Consider the following 13,244-nt stretch of genomic DNA (forward strand, 5'->3'; position numbering starts at 1 on the left):
CATGTTTCCTTCAGAATGTCGGACAGCAGAGACTGTGGTGTCTTTAGGATATATGGTTTACTTACACACACGTATATATAACCTGAGCCTACGACAGAAGGGTTCACAGCATTACCACCCCAGAAGGGCCATGCTTCTCTGAAAGAATCCACAGTCTTGGATTCCAACAGAAATTAGGTATAACCCTGTCTCTTAGCTGCCTAGCCTACAGCTAGCCGGCTTCTAGCTTTTCTACCACACATACACCTCAACTCTGGCCTTTGTTTCTCTAACTACCAGCAAGTTGAAGGGGGAGGCATTTGTCATCTGCTTAGATATTAACACTTGCCGGATCAAGGAATTAAAAGGGGGCTTAAGCATACAGCCTACCCCCCCCCCCACTCGTAACAATACACTAACATGTAACAGTAAGTATATGAGGCGAAATGTTGATTTAGGAATCGGCTCAGAATTGTTGTATAAGCCTTTATACCCTTTACCAGCAAATATAGAAAGAAAATCTGTATTTGAAAACAGATTAAACAGGAAGTTTACATTTGATAAACAGGCTCAGACACGACTACCGTGAAGCATTTTGTTATGAAGACTGTGATACACAGGAATGATACTGCTACTTATTAACTCATAGATTTACAGAAGTGAATACAAGAGGCAGAAGATGACCAAAGAGGTTAAGACATCTGAACATATTTGAATAGTGTTGCACTGAAGACAACATGCATACATATATATATTTGATACAGTATATAGATCATTGTGTTAAATACTTATAAGTAATCTGAAAGGTTACTATTGAGTTGGATCAAAGTGCTTAACAGTGCACTCCTATATGTGTCTACTCAGAAGGAAGTTTCACTGAATTCAATTGAGACATATTTCCATGCAAATGCAGGAAAGATTGCAATCTTAATCCCTCATAACATCTTTTGTTTCCTTAACCACTTTTGTTTTTTATTTCATTTTAATAATCACATTACGGATAATATTTTGGAAAATTTTGCATACATCTTATGCTATACTGATGTGCTTTTTATTGTTGTTTGAACAAAAGAATAGCAATGGCCAGCTTGCTAAATCAAATTAACGTACAGAAAATACATACTGAAGCAATATTAATAAACACCACCAGATGGCGCTTATGTACACACTGACTAAATCCTCACCAAAGATGTCAACTTCTTTGTACAATGATCCTCCTAGTGGACACCCACACCATAAAACATGTATCTACCATGTATGCTTGGAGGTTCAGTCTAGATCTGAAATAGTTGGTTGGCTCTTGCTGTTTTTGTGCAAGTGTGATCTAGTTTGTGGTCTTTGCAATTCCAACCCCTGACACACACACACACACACACACTTTCAAAAGCCGCATAAGAATTGCAATTTAAAACATCACAGGTTTCATGTTTGTAAAATAATTATTTATTCATATTTATAATCTGCCTTTCACCAAATGGTTACAGCATGGGTTATAAAAATAGTACTACGCACATTACAATCATAAAATAAAATAAAAACAAACAAAATGTGCTTATCCCTACTCATATACTCAGTACAAGCAAATCATAATGTGGAATTCAGTATGGTTGCTTTGAGCAAAATAAATACTAGTCCCTTCCCCCTTTTGGTGCGGGATGGGTTAGTAATCCCAGGATATTTCTCAAGTTGGAATGGGAATCATTTATGTTCCTTTGCCCTCTATTCATGAGAACTGTTCGTGGTCATCAAATGTCCAGTCTCCTCTTCCAGGGGCAACTCAAGATTCATTAAACTGAAGGAGCTGTTGCTTGTCTAGCAAACTAAAATCAGTCTTCAGTCGAAATCAGATTCCTTATGCCCTTGGAAAGGTGCAAGGAATGTTAGGGCCTCCCGGTGTTGCTGAACTACCATTCCCATCAGAAACCAGCAAGCAAGACCAGTGCCCAAAGACTTTGGGAACTGTTGTTTAGCAACATCTGGAGAACCAAAGGTTCACCACACCTCCCCTAGAGAATAGAATCTAGAGTCTAGAAACTCCTATATGTATTTTCTAGGAAGTGATATTGTAAAACAGCTAGCAAAAGTGATCTATGTCAGGGTGATATTGGCAGCTTTGCAGACAAAATATATTAAGTCAAGTGGAGGAATATCGGCAACTTGCTTGAAATTTTTTTTTTCAGTCTTTGCATCTTAATTTCAGCAGTCCTGTGCAAGCAAGTAAGAGGTCTCTTCATACTTCAGTCAGCCTGTGCTTTTGGGAAACTGCACAGAAATCTCTCTCTTCCATAAATATACTTCGGTATATTTCATCCCCATAGTTACAGCAACACTTAGGTGACGAGTGGTGCCAGCACATTGTGCTCTTCCTTCTTCTGAAAGCTGAAGCAAATGCATCAAGCAGACAAATATTCTAATTCTGACTGTAACCAGGTACTGTACTGTGCCTTCATTTCTTAAATGAGCCTTGTCAAGCTGTGTTATAATAAGGTGACCTTGCATCCAGTTCTGCAGGCTTTGTCTCTTTTCCATCACTAGAGAGCTACATTTAGGCCTACTGTTTCTTGGAGGCTTGTGTAAAGTGCAGAGGGGCAGAAACAAGCAAGGCTTCCTGCCAGATTCCTGTCCAAAGTAATTGGCTTGACAAGACAGCTGCCAGAATCTGTCCTGGAGGTCAAGGGGAAAAGAGAATCAGGGTGCAGTCAACTGCATTGGCTGCTGCAAGAAAAGACAAGTGATGCAATGGTGGCTCAAAGCTGATGGTATAGAGCAAGAGTGGGGTGCCTGAGAACCTCCAGATGTTGCTGGGCTCCAACTCTCATCATTCCCAGCCAGCATTGTCAATGTAGTCCAAAAACCTCTGGATGCCACAAGATTATATTCCTACCTCCAGCCGGCATGTGCCTGCCTTCTGAGTATTTGTATAGAAGGACATTTCCAGACAACCTACCTATTGTACATTCATCCTTGCACTAAAAAATAAAAAATGGTGCAGTGGTTATAGAACATTGCCTTCATGCAGTAGTTATCCCACACTTCCTTTTTCTCATCACTTTGCTTAGTGCAAAAAAGTGTGATTTGGGGAAGAAGTGAATTTGTTACACCATTGCAGTGCCATTCCTCTTTATCACAATGGTGGCTGAACCTCTCAATTTTGGTTTCTCTTTGATTCAGTTCAGTTCAGTTCTCCACATCTTCACATCAGTATGTGAATGTTTTTTTAAGTTCTCGTGAAAAATTGTCAACGTTTTTAGTGCCAATTTTCCCTACTATATAGATTTTTACAAGCAACTTATCTTAACGTAATGCAGGTTTTCCCTAATACTCATTCCCCTAATATGCACATTTTTATCCACATTTATCATTTGGAGAACTACATCATAAAATTTAGACAACTGTGAAACTCAAAGGAGAGCTGCATTTCAGTTTGCATTTGGTTTCTAGAAGTGCAAATTAGGTTGGGGCACGTTAAAATGTGAACCACACTGAAGTTCTTCTTAATCCCTAATTTATCACAATGTAGCCGCTTTCTTGGGGGTGGATTATGAAGGCGCCCTTTCTTGTGCAAAGGACATATTCCAGCATCTCCCCAAATGGGTGAGAGATCCATGCAAGAGTCTGGAAGTGACCTAAGACTGTTGTTGTTTTTAAAGTATGTATGCTAAAGCTCTAATCACGTACAGGATCACTGTGGTTTGTCTGATCCTCCCCCTGCCACAGCCTCCCTAGGAGCACTAAGAACAACAAAATTCCACGTGCATATACAAGGCTCCATTTTTACACCTGCACAAAAAGAGACATAACAGGAGTAAACAGTAGGTGTACAAGCATAGCAATATTGCTTGCTTGCTGCCTGTAGACAGGGGCATCATGGATGGGAGATGTGAGCTATAGCCCTAAATCTTTCTCATATTACAGTTTCCAAAGAAATAACTCCATTAGTCTTTTGCAGCAACAAAAACAAGAGTCTTGTGGCACCTTCAAGATAAACACATTTGGGAGGGCATAAATTATTACAGTATTTGTCATGGCATTACTTGTGAGCCCATTCCCTTGAGGAAAATTTGTAAAATCAAGAGAGTCTCAAAATATCTTTTTTTTTTTTTTTGGTCAACCCTTTTAAATATATCAGATTTATAGTGTTTCACAAGTCGTACTATAGGCTTTGTTTCAAGCTCAGCATGGTAGTGTAGTATGACAGTACTTTGTTTTCAGTACTCACTGTATAGTTGCTAGGCAACTAACCAGTGGCAGCAATTTGCATGGCTCTTTGTTTGGATTTTAATATGCAGGCATTAGAGCAATCTGATGCTGGCAATATAACCAGTGACAAATAAGTTCCTTCTGCATGTCAACTTCTTCCATGGTGTATGTGTGTATGTTTGTGTTTTAATTTGTTTGTGTGCAAGTTACCATATATATTACTGTAGTGTATTTTGTGTTATAGCTTATTTGTTCGGGATATATATACGTGTATATATATATATATATATATGAATGACATAAGCACCTGTCACTAAATTTATATTTAAAACATAAAGGAAAATGATTATATGATAGGCAAGATATATTTAAAACATCTGCAAACCTTGTTTGCAATTCAAGTAAATTACAGGAACTGGTTTGTTCATAGATACAGAATAAGGAGAAATTAGTAGTTCAGAGAGAAAGAAATTGAATTGCAAGCTGCAATTATCATGTAAGGAAATCAAGCTTCTCAGTGATATGTAAAAATCATCCTATAATAATAATGAAATCTGTTTCCACTTCAGAGAAATATCTCTGTCTGTCTGAAAATCAAGGAGTCAGCAAAGAGCCAAGAGTGTAGACAAGGAGTAAACATTTTGTTGAAGTGGCAGCAGTCAGTGATGAATTAGCATCACTTTTGGCAATGCTTTGCTTTGCTTCAGACACGTTTGCAGACTCGTTGCTCCATAAACCACAGTGAGGCAGTCTTGGTAACTTGTGCTCAAAAGTTGAAGTGAAGGTGAATTGAGGGCTGTGATTAAAATAGCTCTCTCATGAAAGTGTGCATGCAGACCAAAATGGAAATTCAGAAGATAAGGATGAGTCTCTCGGCATGTGAAATGTCAACTGGCACTTCTGATTGGCAAAATAAAGGCACAAATACATGAATAACGGGGGGATTTCCTACTATAGAAAATGTTCAGCTATAATAATCAGCATGCGATGGGAAAATTCCAGAAGGGTAGCCATGTTAGGCTGTTGCAACAAAACCAACAAAAGGTATTAGGACATCTTCAAGACAGATTTATGGTGGCATTAGTTTTTGCAGACTAGAGCCCACTTCATCAGACACACAAAATCTTTGGGGGATCTGTAATCGCCCCAAACCCAATGTCCAATCATAGACACCCACTGAAGTTCAGACTGTCCTTATTCTCAGAGGAGGTGGGTCTAAGTCTGTCACATCCTATTTCCAGGTAGATTTTAAAGAGGAAACATTTTAAAAATCTACCCAGAAACAAATATTGTAAATATATACTTAAAACCATTGAGAATATATTCAAAACAACTTACAAGGTGGTCCAAGGGTTGTGCTCTGCTTCTGTTCCACCCACCCAGGGGTGCCAACTTGAATACAATATTGGGAGAGGGCAAGTAAGCCCTACCCTGCATAAATGAACTGCATCCTCCACATTCCACCCTCAACATCCCGATCTTTCCCTCATCTCTCTCTCCAAAATGGCTGCCTGATACACCCTTATACACTGAGAGGTCTGCCCCCTCACTGTGCTGTGAACCTGAGGGAGCAGGCAATGGAGGGGCCATTGGTCCAGACCCCATTAAACTCATGCAGGGTCCCTTGTGACATCCACTCCATCTTAGGAGCAGATATATAACAGGGGAAAAAATGTAAGATATCAAATGAACATGTATACAGTATAGCTAAATGAAGCAGTGCTCATCTGCACCTTAAGTTTGTTTTTATACTCTTTATTTCATAATCAGGCTTTATTTCAAAGTATATTGATCCCTCCGTGCATTCAGAAGTCTTCACATTTGATAATAAAAACATGTTCTTCATAACGGAATCCCTTAGCAGTTAATCTCTGGTGTCTTCATTAGTGATGAGAATCGCACAGAGACCCAACTGCATCAAGTAAACTGTGATATGCCACACGATTATTGTTGAAACTCATTTGCAAGTCTCTCTGTATACAAAGGAAGACAGAAAAAATGAAGTTTCCAATTTTAGAGCTCCAGATTAATACAATGGGAAAAGGTTGCATATGTTAATCATTTTGCTTAACTAACACAGTATCTTATACATCCTCTTCATTTAATACTAAATATTTTAACTGGGTTGGTATAAGCATTAAGAATTTTATCAGAGAACTTGTAAAAAAAAAAAGCACTTAAGTTGCAATTCAACCCTAAATATAATGACTAATTCAACCCTAAATATAAATCCCACTGAGCTCAGGATTTAATGCTGCATAAACATGCACAAGATGGTGCCACAGGGCTGCACTCCTATGCACTTACGTGATAATAAGTCCCAACAGCTTAGAGAGTATGCCCTGAGAGCAAGAGCCAGTTTGTTTTCTCCCCTCTGAAAGTTGGCCTAAATTTGCACCTATACATATTAATGAGCATATGCAAATTTTATGCCTCCGCATCTTCTAAGTACCCAACAATGCCCTTTTGCCTGTATCTGTTTCATCACGTATCTGAGTTCAAACACCATGTTATTGCAAAATAAATGGCATCCTAATGTACTTAGCTTGTTTCTGCTTGCAAGGTAGGCTTTACTCAAGACTCCAGTGCTCTCCTACTGCTGGTGTTTGAACCTCAGTACACAAGAAGTTAGCCACAATTCATCTTTACTCCGTAGTTTCTATATTATGTGCTTTTCCTCAAAACAGCTTCCAAACCATTTGAAACCATAAGCCACAGTTAAGGCAAGGTGTTTACATTTTAGGCATCCATTGTGCATGCGTAGATGACTGCTGCATTGAATAGGAGTTGGGGCTGTGGGCGCAAGAAAACAAGCCAGGTAGTGATATGCACAGCAATGTAAAAGGCAAGCTGAAATGCAGTGGGGGAAATGGCATTTAAAGCTGCTAACATTTACGTGCCCCTAGTCTACTCTATACTAAAAAACCTGTGGTCATTTGGGGAGGGGAGAGTGTCGCATTAATTTTGTATGGGAAATTCTGCTTTTATCGCTCCTATGCCCTTCATATCTTTGGCTTTACTTGCATGCTTGGGTCTCTAATCAACAGCCCCTCGCACATACACAGCTGTAATAATGGTACTGGGTGCAATTAAAAAATACATATCAAATTTGGTACCCCTCTTTTTGCCAGCATTCATGCATTCACTCTTCCTACCACATTTATTAAGGGTGTCAAAATGTTATATTTATCACCAGTTTCTAAGGTGATTTCCAGTGGCTGAATCGCTGCTGTAATTCAGCTGCAAAGAGGCATACAGTAAGGCTGTTCTGCCTTCTTTGCTTTTTCATTTTAACTATAGAACTCCTGGGGTGTGTGTTGAGTCAAAACCTAGAAATTTAAGGGCTAGAGATTAACAGACTAAATCATACACTCTGGGTTTACATCAAAGATACTTTAATATATTTGTATGAAATGTGTTTCCCAAAGTGAATTACCTAATTAATGGGGCAATCCTATGGCAATATCCTCCAGGATGAGTAATCGAGGTACAGTGGATCTCTGGATCAACTGGCTGATTCCTGGCTCAGAGGGTGTTAACTCCCCAACCTCATCTCAGCTGAAGATACACCAACATAACTTGCTCATCCCAGCTTAGCCTGCTGAGCCGAGCCCAATGTAAGTCCCCCAAAAGGGGCATTCTGGAGGTGTGGCAGGAATGGGACCCAGAAGGGGACTTAGGTTGGATCCCAAGGTTTTTCAGCTTGGTCATGTGACCCAATAACAAAACCAATTTTAAAGACTTGTTTGCCCTTTCCAGTGACTGATTTAGGGGAGAGTGACTGCTTTGGTTGCACTGGGTACGGAGCTTCAGGAGAACCGTAACTATGACATAGAATGGAAGGGGAGAGGTGGGGGGCACCAAATTTTGGTGTTGCACTAGGCACCACTAAAATTTGAGACCCAAACATCGGCCATTGCTCTGCCAGACTTGGAGAGAGCAGCAGCCCCATTACTGAATGGGTTTTGGATCTGGTATAACTTTATCTTGGCTTCATTTACACTGGCTTGCTTTATGCCAGCTTCTTCTGCATTGGATTGCTCCCAAAATCAGTTTGGCCACCTCTTTGGGTACGCATACAAACACTATATTCTTAAAGACATCACCCTTGTGTAGTCTTTTTGAATTAATAAAATGGAAGCAGTGGCCACATATTTAGAGTTAGAAATTTTAACTATTAATATAGTGTGTGTATGAATACTTACCAAAGTCAACCTTCTCCCACCATCTGATATACTTTTGAATCTGCCTGTTTCAGTGCCACTGATCTGTTTCATGAAAATGGTCCAATGGGCTTTTTTCACTTTCCTTTGGAATACAGAAGGGCTCCATTTTTCATTAGCTAAGGTGTATTTATCTGCGAAATGGTTTTTTTAATTTCCCAAATCTTCAAGACAATCATACCGCACTTATCTTTTCTAAAAATTTTATGGCAAATAACTGAACCCCATGAATGCTATGCTAGAGAACAGAAACACTGATGCCATTACATGTTTATCCTCAGACCACTCTCTCTACAGTCCTGGTTTGGGACTGGGCAGGCAATTGACTTTTGATCCCTGTTCTCACAACACACTCAACACCCTGCGGAAATCCCAGTTTTTAAAATAACTGGAAAACACTTCCTTTAATATTCTAGGGTTGAAGTTAACATATTACCCTTGGATCAATGAATACGCCCAGATGATGTCTTTCTTTGATGTAACAGCTATGCTAAATAAACTGGCCACAATAAAAACATGAAGCAAATAAAACACCTGTTTATCTATTTTTATTATTGCCTTGTGATGTACTCTTAAGCTCTCACTCTGTTTATGGATCTGGAACTAGCCCTATGGATCCCTGTAGAGGCTGGCAATGAACAAATTATAACCAATGTGAAACAGATCTAAGTGCACTATATGAGGCTTGGGATAAGGAACACAAGAACACAAGGCAGATGGAAAGTAGTGTTTCAGTCTATTGAATCTTCAGGGGGCCAATATCAGCTGAAAAACCTGCACATAGCTGGGAGAGAAATGAACTAGATTTGTAGAGAAGGTACCTTATGGAGGGGATAAGCCTTTTCTGGGGTATATAAACTTCATTCAGGCTACTGTGCTGTGCTGAATATGGAAACAGGTAATGAGAACCATATTCAGCCTTGGGATACGATGTAGGGTGATTGGCTTATTAAAATATCACAATTAAAAGACTTAGTGATAGTACTATTGGTGTATGCAAAGTTTTGCAGTATCAGCACACAAGCTAAGGTTACGTTACCATCAGACCTACCATTAGACTACGTTGGGGGAACAAAATTAGATTCTTATATAGCCCAATCCTACGGGTGTTTATTCAGAAATAAGTCACACTGAGTTCAGAGGGATTAATTCCCGTAAACAAAAGCATATGATTTCAGCTTTTTTCCCTGTACACTTCTATATAAAAAGCTTTTCTAAACTATGGAATTAGTAATTTCAGCAAGTGATCAGGGTAATTGTCACACGGAGTGTATTGCAATTAAAACATTTGCAGAAAGGATTAGGGCTATTGATGCCAGCAATTCCCTTTTTCGTCGAAATGCACTCTGATGGAGATGGCAGGTAGCAGATCTGGGGGTACCATTAAAGGACAGCAAATTGTCAATTAATTATAAATGGCATCCAAAGCTCCGCAAGTAGAAGTCCAGTAGTGAAAGGGGGACCTGCCTGCCAGTCCCGCCTCCTGCATCTCCCCCCAAAAAGGCACCTGAGGATTGGCAGACTCTCAATAAAGGCCTAGGATGTGATTTGTGCACATGGAGGGGATGATTGGCTGTCTCTATTTGCCCTGCGGGGGGGGGGCATTGATATTATTTATGAGTTTGTCTCGCACAAGCAATAGTTGTGACTTTCCCCAACTATTCATAGTCCCTGTATGTAGTTATATTTACTCAAGTTGCATCGTGGAAGTGTGGAGCGTTTTAAGATAGCAGTTAGAATGAAGGATGTAATGCTTCCTAAAGCTGAGGTTGGGAATTATTAAAAGCAAGAGGGCTGAGAACATAAAATGGAGGCTGCAGCTCTAAATAAAAATAATGTATAATATAAGGCGGGGCTTTCCTTTGCTTTAAGCTGCCAAGGTAACTGCATTTTCAGCCTCAATTTCTTACAACAGAAAGGGGAGGTGGGGACCGCTTATGCTTTTATTGCCAGGGCTGTCACGATCTGAGCTCTGGAGCACATGTCACCCGCAAAGAAGTGAAAGCAAAGTGAAGTGCTTTCAAGCACAAAAGGGGCACAAAGCAACACAAGAAAAATATTATCGGGGAAGGAATAAAAGAGATCTTGAGAAAAATAAACCAGGCTTTGCTCCGAAAGGAGTCACGCAGAGCGCCTGTCACGGCTTGACTGCCCTAATTATAGAGAGAAATGCAGCATCTTCGTGAATTGAAGGCGTAAATAACTCGCTGGCAAGGGGGCTCCTCGATGCGATTTGGCTTTAGGGTTGAATCTGCATTACACCAAAAACACGGGGGGGGGCAGGGGGAGCTGCCCGAATTTCTAAAGGACCACGACTGCCGTCGAGTTTTCATTGCATCTGTTCTCAGCAGAGGGATCGGATTAAATTACTGCCAATTTAGCCTGAATGAAACGTTTCTCTCCTCCCCCCCCCGCCTCCCCAGACCCCTCCCCGCAAGAGGGGAAGAGAGCCTCAAGCAGCAGCACCAGGAGAAGGAGGCAGCCAGGCGCGGTACGAGAGGGAGGGGAAAAGTGATCGACAGATCCAATGAGGGGAAGGCAGCCAACGGGCTTCCACGGAGACTGGAGACAATTGATCTGCGGGAGCTGGCTCAGGCTCCCTCTTCAACGTGAGGCGTGCACAGCCTCAGCCTCGCAGCTCGCCGGACCTGGCTGCAAAGCTGCGCGGCTGTGATCCGGGGCCAGTTCCTCGTGGCGGCCGAATCGCGCCAGATCTCCACGAAGCCGGCCAGACCCCGTTGGCGAAGCGGGTTTCTTTTCTGTTATTTTGCTTTTTTCATTGCTTGCTTGTTTTGCTCTTTGCTTGACATTTCCCTGAGAGGCAAAGTGCGGCTCAGCAGCCAGCCAGCCGCCGTCGGGTCCCCACGTGCACACGCGGGTGCCGATCACATTGGCAGGCTGGTGCTGCAGACTTGAATTTGGGGAGTAGCGGGAGCAGGAGCTAGAGAAAGAAAGAAGCGAGTTTCTCAGAAGCTCTTTGGCGCAGCAAGGGTTGCAAAGAGAAGGCATTGATTGCACCGAGTTGCGGCGGCGGGAGCAGCAGCAGCAGCAGGATGCCGGCGGCTGCTGGCGACGGGCTCCTGAGCGAGCCCCCCGCGGCGAGCTTCGGCGACGGCGGCGACGAGCCCACGACGCCCCCCCTCAGCCCCGAGGGGACGTTCCTGGCCGCCTGGGTCAACGCGGCCGCGTCCCGGGAGCGGCTCCGCGAGTTCCAGCACACCAAGCGCGTGGGCAATTACCTGATCGGAAGGAAGTTGGGCGAGGGGTCCTTCGCCAAAGTGCGGGAAGGGCTGCACGTCGTGACCGGAGAAAAGGTACTTGGCTCTCGCCCCGCGCTCGAGGGGGGGGGGCAGCCTTTTGTTTTCCCGCCATATGAACCGAGTCAGGCTTTGTTGCCCCTGAGGTGGCCCCACGTGAGGCGACCTCGCCGCCTATTCCGCTGCCCGGACTGCTTCGGGCAGTTGCCTGCTTATCGCCGCTTTGTCCCAGTACCGTCCCAGCCTCCCCCCCGCGGCCGAAATTTGGTTGAATGTCCGGTCAAGCGGTTCCTTCTTCCCCGACAGTCCCCCGCCGCCTCGCCCGTTCGCTCTGTCTATTCGCGCGCCGCGTCCCCCAAATTCCCGTCAGGGAGTCGCCCCCCAGGGGCCGCTGTTCGCTACTTTCCCGCTCGCCCAGACGCTTCTCCCTCCGGTTCTCTTCCTATCCTTTGTAATAAGGATGGACGAGAGCTCTAGCGCTGGCTTTTTTGCTGAAATGGGCAAGCGCCCCCCGCGCTTTCCGTGCGTGGGATTCTTCCTATGGCAAGGGGTAATAATAACAATAATCAACAAACAAAACACATAGCAGGAGGGGTATTCCAGTGTTGAGGTGCACCAAGAGAAGAGAGCCACCAAAGACATAAAATGTGAGGTGGCCGAATGCAACAATGCCTTGTGGCACTTAAAAAAATATGACAGCACAATCCTATGCCTGTGTGCAATGGTTGTTGTATTGTGCTCCACTGAACATACAGCAATGGGATTAATCACTGTATAAGCATGCATAGGATTGTGCTTTTTAATGTGACATGTAAGCTGCCTTAAGAACCAAAGAGGAACTCTGCTGAATCAGGCCAAAGGCTCAACTAGCCCAATATTCTGCCAACCTAGCAGTTCAAAAGCACACCAGTGCAAGTAGATAAATAGGTACTGCTGCTGCAGGAAGGTAAACAGCTTTTCCGTGTGTTCTGTTACTCGGTACTGTGTTCCGTTGTGCCAGAAGTGGTTTAGTCATGCTGGCCACATGACCCAGAAAGCAGTCTGCGGACAAACGCCGTCTCCCTCAGCCTGAAGAGAGATGAGCACCGCACCCCATAGTCCCTTTGACCAGACTTAACCATCCAGGGGTCCTTTACCTTTTACCTTCTGTTTTTATTACAGTGTAGAGGCTGTTGGTCCAATAGAGACTATGCCACACATACAAAAACACAGAAGTTGTGTGGCCATAGCAAAGTACACAGTAATCAGTAGTTGCCCAGGCTTTTGCAGTAGATATGTTATGCATTTTCCAATTAGTAAAAATAAAGCATTTAGTGCTGCGAAGATGCAATAACACTACAACAGACGCTCAATACAGACTGTGTCTGGATTTGACATGACGAATGGGTGACAACTGCACCTAGAAAGGTTCTTGCTTTTGGCATTATTCAGTGTGTGCTCTAAATATAATAACTTTGTTGATAACATGCAGCTTTGCTCAATAGTATATGACACAAATGATCATGCATTAAACCACGTACACTTAAATGGTAGTGTAAGGGAAATAAGTAGGGCCATTCCAGGACAACTCCAAAATGTGATTTGA

The 13,244-nt window shown here is 42.7% G+C and overlaps 1 protein-coding gene and 1 long non-coding RNA gene across 2 annotated transcripts in view; one reads left to right on the forward strand and one right to left on the reverse strand.

The window, feature by feature from the left end:
- Positions 1-6,161: 6,161 nt before the first annotated feature.
- LOC310676715 lies at positions 6,162-11,716 on the reverse strand. The gene is made up of 3 exons (XR_014510695.1): positions 11,642-11,716; positions 8,385-8,566; positions 6,162-6,972 (listed from the first exon to the last, which is right to left on the reverse strand). It is a non-coding gene; the product is annotated as an uncharacterized lncRNA (long non-coding RNA).
- Positions 10,883-13,244, forward strand: part of HUNK (hormonally up-regulated Neu-associated kinase) — a 53,907-nt gene continuing 51,545 nt past the window's right edge. The window contains exon 1 of the mRNA XM_083438822.1: positions 10,883-11,716. Coding sequence (XP_083294948.1) covers positions 11,456-11,716 — 261 coding nt within the window. The 5' untranslated portion in view covers positions 10,883-11,455. The remainder of the gene's footprint in view (positions 11,717-13,244) is intronic.

Source organism: Podarcis tiliguerta (genome assembly GCF_965153285.1).
Source record: "Podarcis tiliguerta genome assembly, chromosome: 4".
Classification (NCBI taxonomy): domain Eukaryota; kingdom Metazoa; phylum Chordata; class Lepidosauria; order Squamata; family Lacertidae; genus Podarcis; species Podarcis tiliguerta.